Source organism: Leptosomus discolor, chromosome Z (assembly GCF_034619465.1).
Source record: "Leptosomus discolor isolate bLepDis1 chromosome Z, bLepDis1.hap2, whole genome shotgun sequence".
In the NCBI taxonomy this organism is placed as follows: Eukaryota; Metazoa; Chordata; class Aves; order Leptosomiformes; family Leptosomidae; genus Leptosomus; species Leptosomus discolor.
Genome location: NC_141419.1, coordinates 50,298,555 through 50,313,338, shown reverse-complemented (window position 1 = coordinate 50,313,338; position 14,784 = coordinate 50,298,555). Strand labels below are relative to the sequence as shown.

At 47.3% G+C, this 14,784-nt stretch overlaps 1 protein-coding gene across 1 annotated transcript; it reads right to left on the bottom strand.

Annotated features, from left to right (window-relative positions):
• Positions 1-785: 785 nt before the first annotated feature.
• CHRNB3 (cholinergic receptor nicotinic beta 3 subunit) lies at positions 786-13,071 on the bottom strand. Its single transcript, XM_009954984.1, has 6 exons — positions 13,029-13,071; positions 9,321-9,472; positions 8,233-8,277; positions 3,299-3,408; positions 2,191-3,073; positions 786-920 (listed from the first exon to the last, which is right to left on the bottom strand). Exons 1-6 carry the CDS (start codon positions 13,069-13,071, stop codon positions 786-788), a joined length of 1,368 nt encoding a protein of 455 aa, XP_009953286.1.
• Positions 13,072-14,784: the final 1,713 nt, after the last annotated feature.

Sequence of the window (14,784 nt, the reverse complement as noted above, 5' to 3'; positions counted from 1 at the left end):
GAACAAGCAGGTGCAGGAATCATAGTTTCTAAATGAGGAGCATGGGGAAATCCTTACTTCTTCAGCCTTTTGGTACATTACAGAGCAGCAGGTGAAACTGCAAATAATTCTGAAAAGTGGGTAACACCTTGTAGCTTCCAGGTGGCCAAGAGGAGTAATGAAGTGTGCATGCCATAAAGTCTGGTAGCAAATGGGCAGAGTGGTAAGTTCTGCCACTGTTGAGCTGATTCTGCAGCAAGATGAGGTCAGAGTCAAGGTTTTGAACATCCCATCTAAAAGGTATTTGTATTTCTTATGCACATGCTGTGCGATTGCCAATTCTGACACATGCACAAAGTGATTTTTGTGGTTTTTACTTGGAAACATAGATAAACTGAGTACTGATTTTGTTTCTACTGTAATTTCTGTTTTAAAGTAGCATTTTAACTGACCGGTTTGCCTTTTAAGTATAAACATTGTGCCAGAAGTACTATTTCCGATTTTAGCTAATTATCTTGGCTTTTATTGTAATATAACCAAGCTAATAGTAAACTACTATATAAACCCAATTGTGGAACCCCAATTCACTTTAGGACTCAGCTGTGCACCAAGCCCTTCTCTGGTCTCAGCCAAATCTGTAACTGGTAGAGTTGTATGAAGATAGAAAACACTAGCCAATGCTCACTGTTACCATCACCTTCCCTAGTTCTTGCTGCTGCTTCCCATTCTGTACCATAGAGACTAAGCTCAAAGGCACCACCATCCCTTGGCTTTGTACTTGTTGTATGTTACTGTGGGAGCATTGTCTACAAAGTGCTGTTCAGCCACATCTGTAATGCAGGGGTAAAGATGAGAACTGAACCTGTCACTGACACCACCAGAAATAACCACAGGAAGATCCGATCCAGGACTTGAGCTACAAATTTCCAGTCTTGGACAACCTGGGAAGAAGAGAGAGAGAACAAACAGAAAGAGTAGCAAGCCCAGTACTTTGTTGATATTACTACATACATTTCAGCTCCAAAAATCTGTTTTTAAGATTAGGAGTTTTCAGCACCCATAGCTGCAAGTCACTCAAAACCTTGAAACAGTTCCATAGTTCTACCTGCACGGTATTCAGACTTCCTTCAGCCTGTGCAAAAGCTTTCAGTTAAGTGCCTGTGTGAACATTTGCAGGCTCAAGCGTGAAGGTGGCTTTATAATAAACTGACTTTCTTTTCAAAGAACTTCATTTCCGTTAAAGTGCCAGGACTTGGCTCTGGCACAGCACTTCGATGCAGACATTACTTCCAGTACAAGTACATTGGCTTGTATTTGCTTAAGTGCTCTGTTGGCTCTGATTGTGTACATTCAGGAGATTTTGCATTGTGAGTATTGGCACAAACCTGCACACACAAAAGAGCTATTCATAAAAGCAATTCAAAGGGCTTTTTTTTATTAAAAATTATTTCAGCTTCAAATAGAAGGCTTCAGTCATTAACACTATGCGTTCACATACTGCATGTTTGATTTACTGTTCGTCTTTCTGCTGAAGTTCTCTCAGCACAATTTGAACAAAACCCTGGCTTTTGCTAGGAGGGTGCTAACAGCAGTTTTTCTCTTTCCATATACTGCTAGGTGTCTTGCTCTGCTGTCCTACCCTCGCATGAGATGCATTGTTTATGCATACAGTAATTTGCCATTTTAATAGCTAGGTAGATTGTTGGGAAGAGGAGAAACATGGTAGTTGGGGACTAATCTGAACTGATGTTAGTGAAAATCTAGAAGACCTCCACTCAAAACAGGGCAGCTACACTGTGTATAGTCACTGGGAGGCCAGGACTGAAACCTAGCAACAGCTGCAAGGCCTGCCTGTAAGTGTTGTGGAAGATACCCTTTCAGAGCATGTGACAGTTCAGAGGTTTTCCATGTCTATCCCAAATTTAAGCAGGACAAGGTTATTCAAATAATCCCAAAACAGGAATTCCTCCAGGAGAGGCTGCTGTGCCCTTTTGTGCCTGTGAAAAGCAGGGACTCTCACAGCACAATACAGTTCTCCTTGAAGCAATGTATTTTCCCAACACCCATATTATTTATCAAGCAGGGGAAGCTTCCAGGATATGTCTCAGGTGAGAACAGAAGGAACAGGCAAAGGCGTGCAGAAAAGGTAAGAACTTGGAAGCCATTGCTGCCAAGGACATTGTGATCCCTCCTTGCCCTCCCTTCACCTACCTGTCTGATGAAATGCTCCTTTTTGACATGCCTGGAAATGTATCGAATGGAGTCAGCAGCCTTTTCCAGAAAGGCAATAACAATTTTATCTCCGTCTTTTGCTTGCTTGTGTTTCTGCTTCCCCGGGAGCTTTGATTTCAAGGTGGTTTCCTTTTCTTCAGTCTCTGAGAAGGAGTAACGATCTACATGGCCCTTCATGCAGAGCAGCCGAGGCAACTTCTGGAGGAAGAGTCTTTTAACCCAAGGAGCCATGGGATGGTAAGTTGCTGAGGAGCGGTGGTGGACGTTGATAACAAATACAGTGACGATGATAGAGAGGGTCACAAAAATCATGATGAACAGCAGATACTCACCGATCAGAGGGATGACTTTGGAAGAAGAAGGGATTATTTCCTCAATCACTAAAAGGAAAACAGTGAGGGAGACTAGAACGGATGTAGACAATGAAAGCTTTTCTCCTTCATCTGAAGGCAGGTAAAACACCAAGACAGTTAGAAAAGACAATCCCAGACAAGGGATTATTAAGAAGAGAGTGTAAAACAGTGGAAGGCGTCTCAACACAAAGGAGTAAGTGACAAATGGGTAAGAGTACAGCCCATCCTTCCTGTTGCCTTTCATACCTTTGGCATTTAAGATCTCCCACTCTCCATTGTCAAAGAAGTCTTTCCTGTCTACATTTTCATCCACTAAAATCAAGTCCACCATACTGCCATCATATGTCCATGACCCAAACTTCATGGAGCAGTTCTGCCTGTCGAAGGGGAAGAAGGTCACATCCATTGTGCAGGAACTCTTATAACTGGCTGGTGGTGTCCAAGTCACCACTCCATTGTACTTCACTATGACTTTGGTCATCAGGGAGCCTTCAAAACGTCCATCAGCACTGGGAATTGGACAGGAAGAAACAGTAGAAAGTTCAGTACTGGGTTTGCCTCAGTCCTACCCCCTCACAGCTCTGATTTCTACCCATCTCCTGAAGCACAAGGTAAGCCAACATTCATACTGCCTAAAGAAGCAGCCTTCTGACAGCACATGCAAACTTCACAGTGGCTGACATTCCTTGCCCAAGCTCTGGCCTAAGCCCAGAGCAAGGAGTCATGCTACTCACTTTTCAAACAAAACGATGTCTGGAAGCCACAGGGACTCAGAAGGGACACGGATGGCGGTGATCCCACCATATTCCTCTGGATTCCAGGAGAGCTTGTGGTCGATCCATTCCTGTAACAAGCCAGCAGAGTCCTCTGCCCACTCAGACACAACAGCCTCATTCCTCTTCCCCACCACCTGCCTTAGAGGGACTTCATCGCACAGGACAATGGGCAGAGCTTGCTCAGCTGCAGAAAGGATGCCAGGCAGGCATGGCTGGGAGATGTTAATCCTCACAAGCACTGCCCCTCCAGCCACAGGTGGGCTCCAGCAACCCACCCCTTTGCAGGCAACCTCAAGGCAGGCACTCCTTGAGATCACTTGACTCGCTTCACTCACCACCCTGCCCAGCCCACCTGAGGGCAGTCCAGAAGTAAGGAGCCTCTTCCCTTGGATATGGCATCTCTTCTTCCCTCTGACAACCAGCCCCACGTATTTTTGGCTGGCACTGGCCCCATAGAAGAGGCAGCTGGCATGGCTACTACTGCCTAAGTGACAAAGGTGGCCTTTAATTACTTTTCAGTGGAGACCTGGCTTTTTACAGTGAACGGAATACAATACCTAATACCTGTACACTGTCCTTGCAAACCAAATCATTGTCCTTTCATCAGAAAGACCTGCACAATATTGCAGGAAAAATAATACAACACTATTGTAAAGCATTTGGTTACAATCCTGAAAAGATAACACTAAAAGTGCAAAAGTAGGGATAGTCATGTCTGTTTTCATCATGCTGAACTCTGGAATAATTTTTCTCTCCTCTTTTTGTTTTTCAGATGGGTAGATCCTAGCAAAGTGGCTCTAGGAGCTTAGAGATTTCCAAGTGCAAAATGCAGTGGAAAAGCATCTCCGTTCATTATTGATGGGGGTTTTCACATGCTCACAGCAATAGCAACAAGAGGAAGCGAGAGCTGTAGACTATGATCAATACCAAGAAGCAGAAGATAAACCACTTTCCATTAAGCTCCAGCACTAAGAGCTCCCCAGGGATGTAGGGGCCTCAGCCTTCTCTGAGCAATTTCCTCCATGACTTATGGATGAACCAAAAAGCTGCTGCTTCTCCCACCATATTGTTCCCCTCTTGCTTCTTTGATTCCACATGCTTTTCACAACTATACCTGCAGACATTTGTTATGGCAGTCTTTTATGGTGTGACAACTACACAGAGCCTCAGTAGAGACCTAAACACAGACAGTGAGAAAAAGCATCTTCCAACTCCAGGTGCAGGGAAGGGATGGGGTCCAAGGTCATGGGCAGGTGGCTAGTAGAGCCATCCTAAAATCTGGCCCAAGGCACAAACAAAGGAGGCAGTTGCCCAGGGTGTTACCATGGCATGATTAATGGCCCCACTACCTGCACCAGAAGATATACGGACCCATTCTCTGAACTGCCCAAATGGCTGGCATCAGCTATCAGGCACAGCCCTCCACCCCTGGCTCCTCCTGCTGCTGAAGAAGGGATGGGAGCTGTTCAGGTGTGGAAAAAGAAGAGGGGTCATTGCTGCTCTTAGCCTCAGCCTCAGGAACAGAACACACCACTTTTAGCATGAACTTTTCTCTGTGGATGTGTATCTAACAGATGTTTCTAGCAGCCTGGGCTATAAGGTGGGCACAGGATCACATGTGTCCTGGACACCTTCTCTAACAGGTGCTAGGGGGCTTAGGCTGGAAACATACCTGTTATGCAAGGAGATAGTCAGGACTGACAGTAGCAACCAATACAGTCTGCTCACAGCCTGCACTAACAACAGAAGCAAATACCCTGTGTGGCACCCTGAGATATAATCATCCCTCTGGAGTTGAATTGGAGCAGATCCTTGGCCTGGGTTATTTGCTGCATCCGCAATGCGCCTTCCTCCCCCCTGCCCTGCATTGATTTTTCTCCCAGCTAAAATGGTCTTTCCTGTCTGCAAGGCATATTGTTGTGTGTCTTCTTACTAGAGCAGAAAATAGATTGTGTGCAGACTTTGAAGATGAGCAGCTGAGAAAGGGAACCTCCCTGTGGGCTATGCTGACACAAACTGTAGCAGCAGACACGAAGGGCCCTTTCCTCTCTTCTCCCTCTCCTACAAGCTGCTCCAGACCCTTCCATTGCCTTCCTCTTCCTCCAGTTCTGCCGAATTCCCATCTCTGGGCTGTCACTCAAGTGCTTAAGCCGCAGCAAGTGAACCGAGAAACACTGAACCCAGATTCTCCACACTTGCTCGTAGACTCCATAGCTTGTCCAAACCCAAATACTTTCTCAGCAACCACTAAAAGCTTGTTTGCACCTTGTGTGTCTGTCTGCATGCACATCATCAAGCCCCACCATCTTGATCATCTGGATGTTGGGGAAAAAAAAAAGTGAAACCCTTTGGATTTAAGCTTTGCTCACCTAAGAAAAACCACAATCTTGCAGAGAAATGATGACTGTGATTCCCCCTCAAACTTACACACCCAGGGTGAGGACCAGACTTCCCTGACCTCCCCAGCTCTTGCAGGAGGACTGGGTCTGTGTCATTAGAGAGTTCTGGTATGTTTTATTGTTTTTCACTTTGGTCTACCCTAAAAAAAAAAATAAAAATTCTGCTTAGTTTTATGGATCTTTTCCTAGCTGTTGTGCTCATGCACTCTAATAATCCCCCAAGCACTGAGTTGCACATGGACATGGGACCCGTTCATACTGAGCCTATGGGAATGCACAACTCCCAAAGCAGGGCACTGGGTGAGGCCACAGGTATTTAGCTCTCAGCCTGAACACCTGGGCACATCTGCATGTGTGAAAATCAGAGCTTGTGTCTCAATTATTTTCTGCTCTCTTTGCATTTCATTTGGGCCTTGGTGTTCTCAGCCCCTCAGATGGAGAATGGGTATTAGAAATGGTAACAACTAGTAAGAGCCCAGCTCAGCAATTCTCAAAATTACAGTGCTGAGTTACCCTAGGGAGCTGCACTGTCTAAAATCTGAGCACAGTCTCCCAAGGCCTCCAGAGAAATCGGCATGTCTACAGTGCAAAGTCCTGAGTAGGTCCTTCTTTTAGCCACAGAGCAAGAGAGAAGGATCAAATAAAGTGGCTTCCCACTTCTCCTCATCCTCCTCCACACCTGAGAGGCAATTGAGTGGATGGTGGCATGTCCCTACCTCCCACAGCATGTTTTGAGTAATCTGCAGCAGAACCTGATTTCCCACAGATAGACTGGTGACAAAGGCTCCAGGCTATGACTCTGGGGAGGTCAGTGCTGCAATACAAACAGTGTGCTCAGTGTGGAAGGGCTAACCCAAAATGACAACCCCCCCACAGGTTCATGCAGCAATGAAGAGTGGATTGGTAGGTGTCTGTTTGCATCAGCATCTCAGGTCTAATGCCCTTGGGCAGCCTGGTCTTGTGATTGGCCTGATAATGTGAGTTAACACTTCAGGTTCCTCTCTTCTGCAGTCACTGTAACCTGGGTAAAAGTGTCATCCAGCCAGAGGGATGAAGGGTTCCCCCAGGGCATAGGAGACTGCTGTCCTGTATGGAGTGAACAGCCATGTCTTCCCTAAGAAGGAGTAGATCAGACCCAGGAATATTCTGTCAAAGGCTGCAAAAGGCTGTAAAATCTTTCTGGGGACACCTGCAGGAACAGAGAGGAGGGTGAAGTGGGTTGATTCCATACCTGCAGACTGCAGGGCTTGGGACTGCAGGGCTTGGACCTGCAGAGGAAGATGTGTGCCGCAGCCTGTGAGGAGAAAGGGTGGGAATGGGGAGTGGTCGAGGGATTACCTTGGTAGAAGGGCTTTGCTGTTTGCCCAGGTAGTAAGGAAGCCAAGATCTGGCCCCGTGCACACGAGGGGCCCTGCAATTTCAGCTGGAGGTGGGGAAAATGTAACACTGCAGCTCTTTTAGGGCAGGCTCACAGCAGTTTGATTCAGATCAGCGTCAAATTTCCCCAGCAAAAGGGAAATTTCCTATCCTCCCTGCAGCAAGTGAAAGTCTGAGATTCTCCCTCTTCAAGGGAGAGACCATCTTTGCATATAATGTCCCTACAGCCTTTACAGGTCCTGCTCCACACAGAAGCTCACACTCACTGAAGCACTACAGGTACCAGACTGAGAACAAAAACTGAGCTACATTTCTCCTCCACCAGCCCAGAGACCCCTGGGAACCATATCCCATAGCATCATTTCAAGTACAGTTTGGGGTTTATGTCCTCTGCCTAGGATCAGCTGACATGTTTATAGATGCTCACATAGCTGAGAGACTTAAAATAATTGTCACAAAGTCAATAAACTGGTGCAATGTAATCTAAACCAAATCCAGTGTTCTTCAGGAGTGAAGAGGAAAGAAGATCTAACAAGTTCAACTTGTACCTTTCCCCCATTTGTATAAATTATTGTCACTTCCAGAAGCAATTATGTTATAGAGATGTGATTAATTTGCCGCAGATTTTAATTTGGGGGAATTGGGGTGTGGAGGGGTGTAACATGCTGGCTTTTTCTTTGCTTTCTTTGTTTTTGCTGAAGAAGAAATCTGTCCAAGGCATCACACTTATCTGGGGCAAGAGAGACAGTACTTGCATGACCTCTAAGTCTGAGACAGGATAGTCTCTCAGGGCACACACAGCATCCCAGGAAGAGCCACTGCAGTTTCAGGAGATGTTACTTCCCTGAAATACAGCTGGCTTGAGACACAGCTGGGGTGCAGGCCAGAAGAAGAGGGTACCTGATTTCCTAAAGGACCACCTGCCTGCCTTTCTGTCCCTTTATGCATTTGCTGAAGTGAGAGGAGTAAACTAAAAAATTCAGGCAAGGTACTGCTTTTGTCTGGCCACTCAGCATCATGAAAGGGTATGGATGGCACAGCGGGCAGGAGGCTGGGATAGGCGCTTAGCTCAGCAGCCCCACACTGAAAGGGGAGGTCTGATTTGGTATAATTTACCTGCTTCAGCCACACGTTCGTTGTCATCAGCTGATTCTTCTCATCCTAGGGGGACAGAAGGTAGGATTTCAATAGCAAAACAGACAACAGAAACAGACCCTATGCCTGCTGAATCCAAACCTGTGCCAAGCAGAGCAGATCCCTATAGTCCTGTTTCCCCTTGGACCTGGGATCTTCAGACACTCTTGGGAGAAGTGAACTGACTTTCTAGGTGCTGTCCCTGCTCTCACTGGGATTTCCTGAGGCTGGAAAAGAGAGAACTGGCATTTCACAGCAGCCCTAAGGAATAAGATGCTGAAGAGCAGGGAGGCAGCAGGGCTTAGCCAGCAAGTGGGGTCGGGACACACATAGTTGTGGTCTCACAGGCTGGCTATTCTCCCCACACTGCTCAGCCTGGAGTGGGTTTAGGAAGACACAAGATGAAACATTGTCTTAAGGATGTAAACATAGCACAAAACTAGTGTGTGCCTTCCACAGCACAAGTGGACGCTGCCAGGGGACGGGGATGCGAGGAGCATACTGTTGTATGCATGCCTCTGGGCACTGTGCAAATTCCACTGTGCATTGCAGTGATGGAGGGGAAAGAGAATGGAAACTTTCCACATGGGCAAAACCATGGGATTGTCTGTTTTGCCTCTAGTGTCTTACCTGGCTGGCCAGCTGGGTCAAGATATAAACTGCCTTTGGCCTGGATACAAGCTTGCTTAGAGCGAACAATGTCCAAGCAGCTCTACCGTTCCTCACCCCTGTCCTGTAGCTGCCTTGTCATTAAATTGCAAACATAGGCACCAGGGACCATCTGTCACGGACTGTTTGATAACACCTGGTGCAATGAGGCCTTATTCCCTGAGAACAGTGGCAAAAAAAGGACCTTCACGTTTGCCACAAAACAAATGAGTCTCACAGCCTGCGCTGTACATGGGGCAGGAGATCGTACCACCAGCGCCACATCACACTCAGTAATTTATTGCCTAACCATCACATTGCATTTCAAGTGTCAGGAGGCAAATGCCAATAGCATTACCAGCCCTCCCAGGTGGATGCATATAAAAGAAGGGATGTTTTATCAAGCCCCACACAACACTTACCACATCCACAAGCTGTGATATCTTTAATCCAAAAAGGACTTTGATGGTGTCATTGGAGTTTTCCACAGGGCGGACCCATTTCTGATAGCCTTGAAATAAGTGCTTGAGGAGCGCGCCCTCATTTTCAGCAATTGAACTGAAGGCAGCCACATCTGGAAAAGAGCAACAGAGAGTGGGGGTGTGCCAGAAAGCAGAGGTAGAGAACGATATGACCTGAAGAAGTGAGGCAAAGTGATGATGTGAGACAAATTCGCCTCCAGGCAGCTCTTGTCAGTAAAAGCTGCAGGAATTCGGATGCACAGACTCAGCAGAACCAGGGCAAGGAGAGGAGAAGGCAAGACAGCCCAAGCCCAACTCATACACAAAAAAATTTATTAGACCAGAGCGGTGATGACTTTGTACCAGGTTTCAGCTTTCTGTGGCCTTTTTGTCTTGAGTCAACATACTTGCTCTGTCTTTCTTCTTTATTATTCTTTAGAAAATCTGCAGGCTCAGAGAATCAAGTGCTCTCTTCCACTCTTGAGCAGTAAATACCCAGCGTGATAAATGCCACCCTGAGAAAGAGTTCTGGTTTTTAGGATACCTGTGGTGTACCACAGAGAGCTGGGGCCTCAGGGAAAATCTGGTCACTGTGGAGCAATCCCTGGCTGGCTGGCTAGCAGCTCAAAACAGCAGAACCACACTGTGAGCATTTCAGGGCCCAGGGGTTTCACTTGCACTTGGTTGGTTTCTATGACGTCTCCAAGACAGAGGCTACCCTGCACAAGGATTGGGGTGGCAGGATTTCCTCACTGGAAGCTGCAGGGCATGTAAGCCAGATCTGAGGGAGCCTCATGATATAGCAGGTGGAAGTGAATCCTCCTTCTGGGGTTAACCAGGGGGTAGCAGCAAATCACTGAGGAAGAAGAATTCTCCCAGTCAGGGGGTGGGTTGGGTGGGCAACAACACTGGTGGAGCAAAAAGCAAAAGGAACTCATCTGGCAGTAGAAGGAGCTCAATGATGCAGCCAGGGCCAAGTCTGCCTGCAACCAAGCACAGAGCCATCAGGGTCTATACCTGCAAGACTTGGGACTCCTCCTGTCCCTGTAACCACACTCCCCCTTCTCCCTGCTACCATGAAGGGGGAAGGGCAGTTCAGACCCTCTATTATTTCCAAATGCCAGCCCCACTCTCCGTGATGCTGAGGTCCTGACGTGACCTCCACCTCTTCCCTTGTGTGCGCACACAGCACTCAAGTGTGAGAAGGATTTCACTTCTCTTCAAAGGCACCATGGAGGGAGAAGCAGCTTGTGCTGATCGGCCCTGTGCTGTGGGGTTCACAGCCAATACTGCTGTGCTAGCAGTCAAAGGGGACCTCACAGGGCGCTGCCTAGGGCCCACCTTGTCCCCTCACCACATGTGATGAGCAGGACACCTGTGCCTGGATTGCCAGCCATTAGGTACAGGAGGAGTCTGCAGCAGAGGGCCATGGCTGAGGGACAGTGAGGACTGGGTGATAGGACAGCCCTGGCAGGGGGCACAGCTGAGGGGCTCATATGTGCTGTGCAGCAACCATCAGTAGTAAGGCAGCCCCCAGCAGGGTCCCTGTGCCACAGGGAGAGAGGAAAGGACATCCGAGCTCAGCAGCATCTCCAGAGAGAAAACCAGAGGCAAAGTTAAATGCTCTGCCACCTGCACAGAGAAAAGGGCATGACCATGGACCACTATCACTGTCCGTGTCCCCTTCCCCCAGAGCTGCTGCCTACCTCCTGTGCGAGACAAGCCATGCAGCCTCCCCTCCCTCAGCGAGGCCTGTGTGAGGCCGGGCAGGGCCTGAAGCAAAAACCCTGCTCCCATGCGCCAGAATTTCCTGTAGTTGTTTCTTGATGCAGTCTGGATTCTCTCGGGATAGTACAAGGTCCAAGCAGCACTGTCATCCCCCACTCTCAGCCACAGCAAATGCCCCTTCCTCTTTGAGAAGCTATAAACTCTGAAGCCTGATGACTGCCACTCACAGGGTAACAACTACTTTACTGTCAGAAGTTGTAGCACATGCTATGCTTGTCTTCTGTTGTTGGACATGCAGTCGTGGTGGGGTTACCACACCCTGGAGAGGTGGAGACCAGCTGTTCCGTGGGAGCTTTCACACTCCTTTCCACCTGCTCTGCACCACAGCCAGGGATGGGCTCATGCAGCTGTCAGTAGAGTTTACAGCAGCCTCTGCAGCCACCCTGTCTTGCTGCTTTGAGGTCTGCTGTTACTGATGGGGAAGCTACAAAAGCCCCTTCTGCTTGCTCCAGGGTTTATTTGTACACCAGGCCTAACCCTAGCTCCACCACAGCAAATAGGGGACAGAGTCTGGGGTCTGTCCTAGGAAAATGGATTGCCTGCCCAAACATGCCAGACAGGAATTTCATCCGCAACCAAAGGAAGAGAAAGAATGTATTTCTGCCCCTTCACTACCCACAGCTTCAGTGGTCCAGTCCACTGACACAAGAGAGTCTCTGCAGAAACCCCAGCTCCCGGCACTTTTGCTTTCCCTTTAGGAGGCTCATAGGAGTCCATGGTTTTTAAACACAGGAAATTTAATGGGAAGGCCATGGAACAGAAAAAATCCACAACCCCAAAACATGCGGGATCAAAACCAGCTTTGTCATAGTGCTACAATACTTTGCTCTGCATTTATTTGTGTGTAACTCCCTGCACATACATACACGGGCATGGTGTCTGTGGCTGTGTATGAACTCCTTTATAGGAAAACGGTGCTGTTTCACAGCCCATGCCTCACCTGAAGTCCAAGGGCCCTAATGCTCCAACAGAGTATAGCAGAGAGGTGGTAAAGCTGGTTTTGGGGCTGGATGTGTTGATTCTCAGCTGCTGGGGAAGCCACAGAAAAGAGTGAAAAAGACTTGAGAAATCTCGCAAAGAAGAAAGCCAGAAGGCACAAGGTTGGTGCCCTTATAAGACAGCCTCAGTACATGCAAGAGAACAGTTTAAAAGCAGAAATTTTTAACGAGAAGGAAGACGTATCAAGTGGAAAAAATAGCTTAACAGCTCCTTTGATCAAGCCCCATCTGATGATTAAGTTAGATAAATCCATGGAGAAAACACTGAACAAAGTATCACTGCCTTTGAAAAAACAGGCATTCCTGAATTTACCATATAGGGCACAGAGAACGCAAAATTTGGGGAGCTTCCTGGCAGGTTACAACATGTACAATAACAAAGCACTGTTTACCTTATCCCCTCTCCCCCAGGTTCTTGTTTCTCCCTGCAGTCCATGCCAGGAGCAGTTCCCCACAAGCATAGGAACAGGAGTGCTGGTGCAGGCAGTCTGCTAAACAAATGTGCAAAACTCCCCAAGAAATGCAGACAGGACACAGACTTTCATCAGCTCACCCGAGATATTTCAGTTTTCTTCCTGGTGATGGAGATTCTCCTGTAACTCCGTTTAGCAGCGACAGCCGAGCTTGGGATTTTTTTGTTAACTTCTACCCAGAGACCACCCCCCCTCCCATCCCAGTTAATAAAACCTTATTGCCAAACTGGCTGTGGTTGTAGTACAAAGGCAACAGCTGATACAACCCTGTTCTGCTAGTCAGACAGTGTTAAGAAGAGGACCAAGGGAAGCCGGCACCTACCTTATGCCAGCAAGCAGCAGCTACCGGCCAGCAGAAAAAAAAATCTTAACCGTCTGCAGCTCGGCTTGGAAGAAGAAATCGCACTTACCTGGGCGGCTCAGACACAGCGCAAAGAGCACTAGGCAAAGCATGGGCACCTCTGTGGCTTTTCCTTTAAATCTGATCTTTTGTTTTCATAAGCAAATCAGTCTCCCCCTAGTAGGGGACTAAAACAATCTAGTTAAAAATCAAGGCGGACAGTTGAGTCTGCAAGGCAGGACAGCACCTTTTGAGCCTTATCTTGCCTCATTATGATGCTCTGTAAATCACACTTCATTGATTTTCAGTCAGCTGTCACATCCCTTAAGCCTAAAACAGGACTCTGGGTCCTAAACTCTGACTGATTTGTTTGTGGCAGTATTTGGGTGGCTATAGCCACTGAGGTTTAAGAGTAGAAGTAAGGCAAGGTTTTTAAGGAGGACAAATGCCAGTTACAGCTGAGGAAAAAAACAGGCTGCAGATCAGACCCAAAGATGGATCACATGCCTGAAAGACTGTTTGCTCCAGCTGTATTAGTTGGTCTAATAAAAGAGGCAGCCTCCCTACAGACCTAACTTAACTTATTCATTTTTCATTCTACAGTTGCTGTTTTGCAGCTATAAAATGGATTTTGGGAGGAAAAAAAACAGTAAGATATACGTGGGAAAACAGGGCTGATTTCTAAATTTTTATCTCATCATTCATACACAAAACATCACAGACAAGAGCACAGAAATGCTTTTACAGTACTGTCATTGGCACAGCTTGACAGAGTATGTTGCCCCAGAGCCTAGTGTCTAGCAATGAGAGTGATGGAGCCTTTGATTATTTAGCCAATTCCTCTGTAAGTGTCACTCCTCCCTAATGACACCTTGGACGGGGCTCCTTTCAGAAGCTGCCAGGAATTGCTGGTACCACAAGGAGTGTGAGTTCCTCTTTTCCTGCCCCCCTGCCACTCCTCTACCAAGCGATCTCAGGAGCTTCTTGGTTTCCTTCCCAAATGAAAGTAATTTTGTCATCTGTCTCCAAAGAGGAGCTTTTCCCCTGAACTTTTCAAGTTCAAGGAAGAGTGGTGCAAAATTCTTTTAGCTTGCACCTGGACCTGAAACTGTTCCTGCTTTGGTTTATTCTTTCTGGCTATTTAATTTCTTGCTGACCTTTATATGGGAAGCCTGGTTTTTTCAGCAACAGCTGGGCCCATTTTTTGCAGCGGCCCAGATCTTGGTACTGTAGTAAGCTATGTGATTCAGATTTGTGTTATCTAAGGTCCTCAGGAAAGAGTGATAACTGGCAGCTGTAACCTTATCAGATTATTCAGCTTCCTGTAATGAAAAAGATGTCATTTCAATGTGGTTCAGCCACGTTTCTGCTGCAAGTAGCCTTCTTGTAGTGTCCTACCACCTTATTTGTGCTGCTGTGGACTTCCAACCTGCCTCTTCCGTAGCTCTCGGGCAGGTCACCAGCAGCAGCTCAGTGGGTTTGCCTTTGCCACTACTGTACTACACACACAAAATCTGCAAGAGCCCTCGTTATCTCCTCAGCTCTGCCAGTGTCCATCTGGCAGGGCTGGAGGAGCAGCTGGTTTCCTCTGCATCTTTCCTCATCACAGCTGCAGAAAGCAACTCAAAAACAGCAGTGCTATCAAGAGACTGTCTTCAATGAAGTGTGTTGTTATCACCAGCTGCTGTCACTACCAGGCTGTTCAGTTTAACTATTAGAACCAGACCAGGCATCAGCACACAACTCGTTGAGGTGCACAGTAAGGGTTCTTCTTTTATGCTGGCATCAAAAGAGAAGCGGAAGTTTGGCTGGAGTTCTGTGGACAG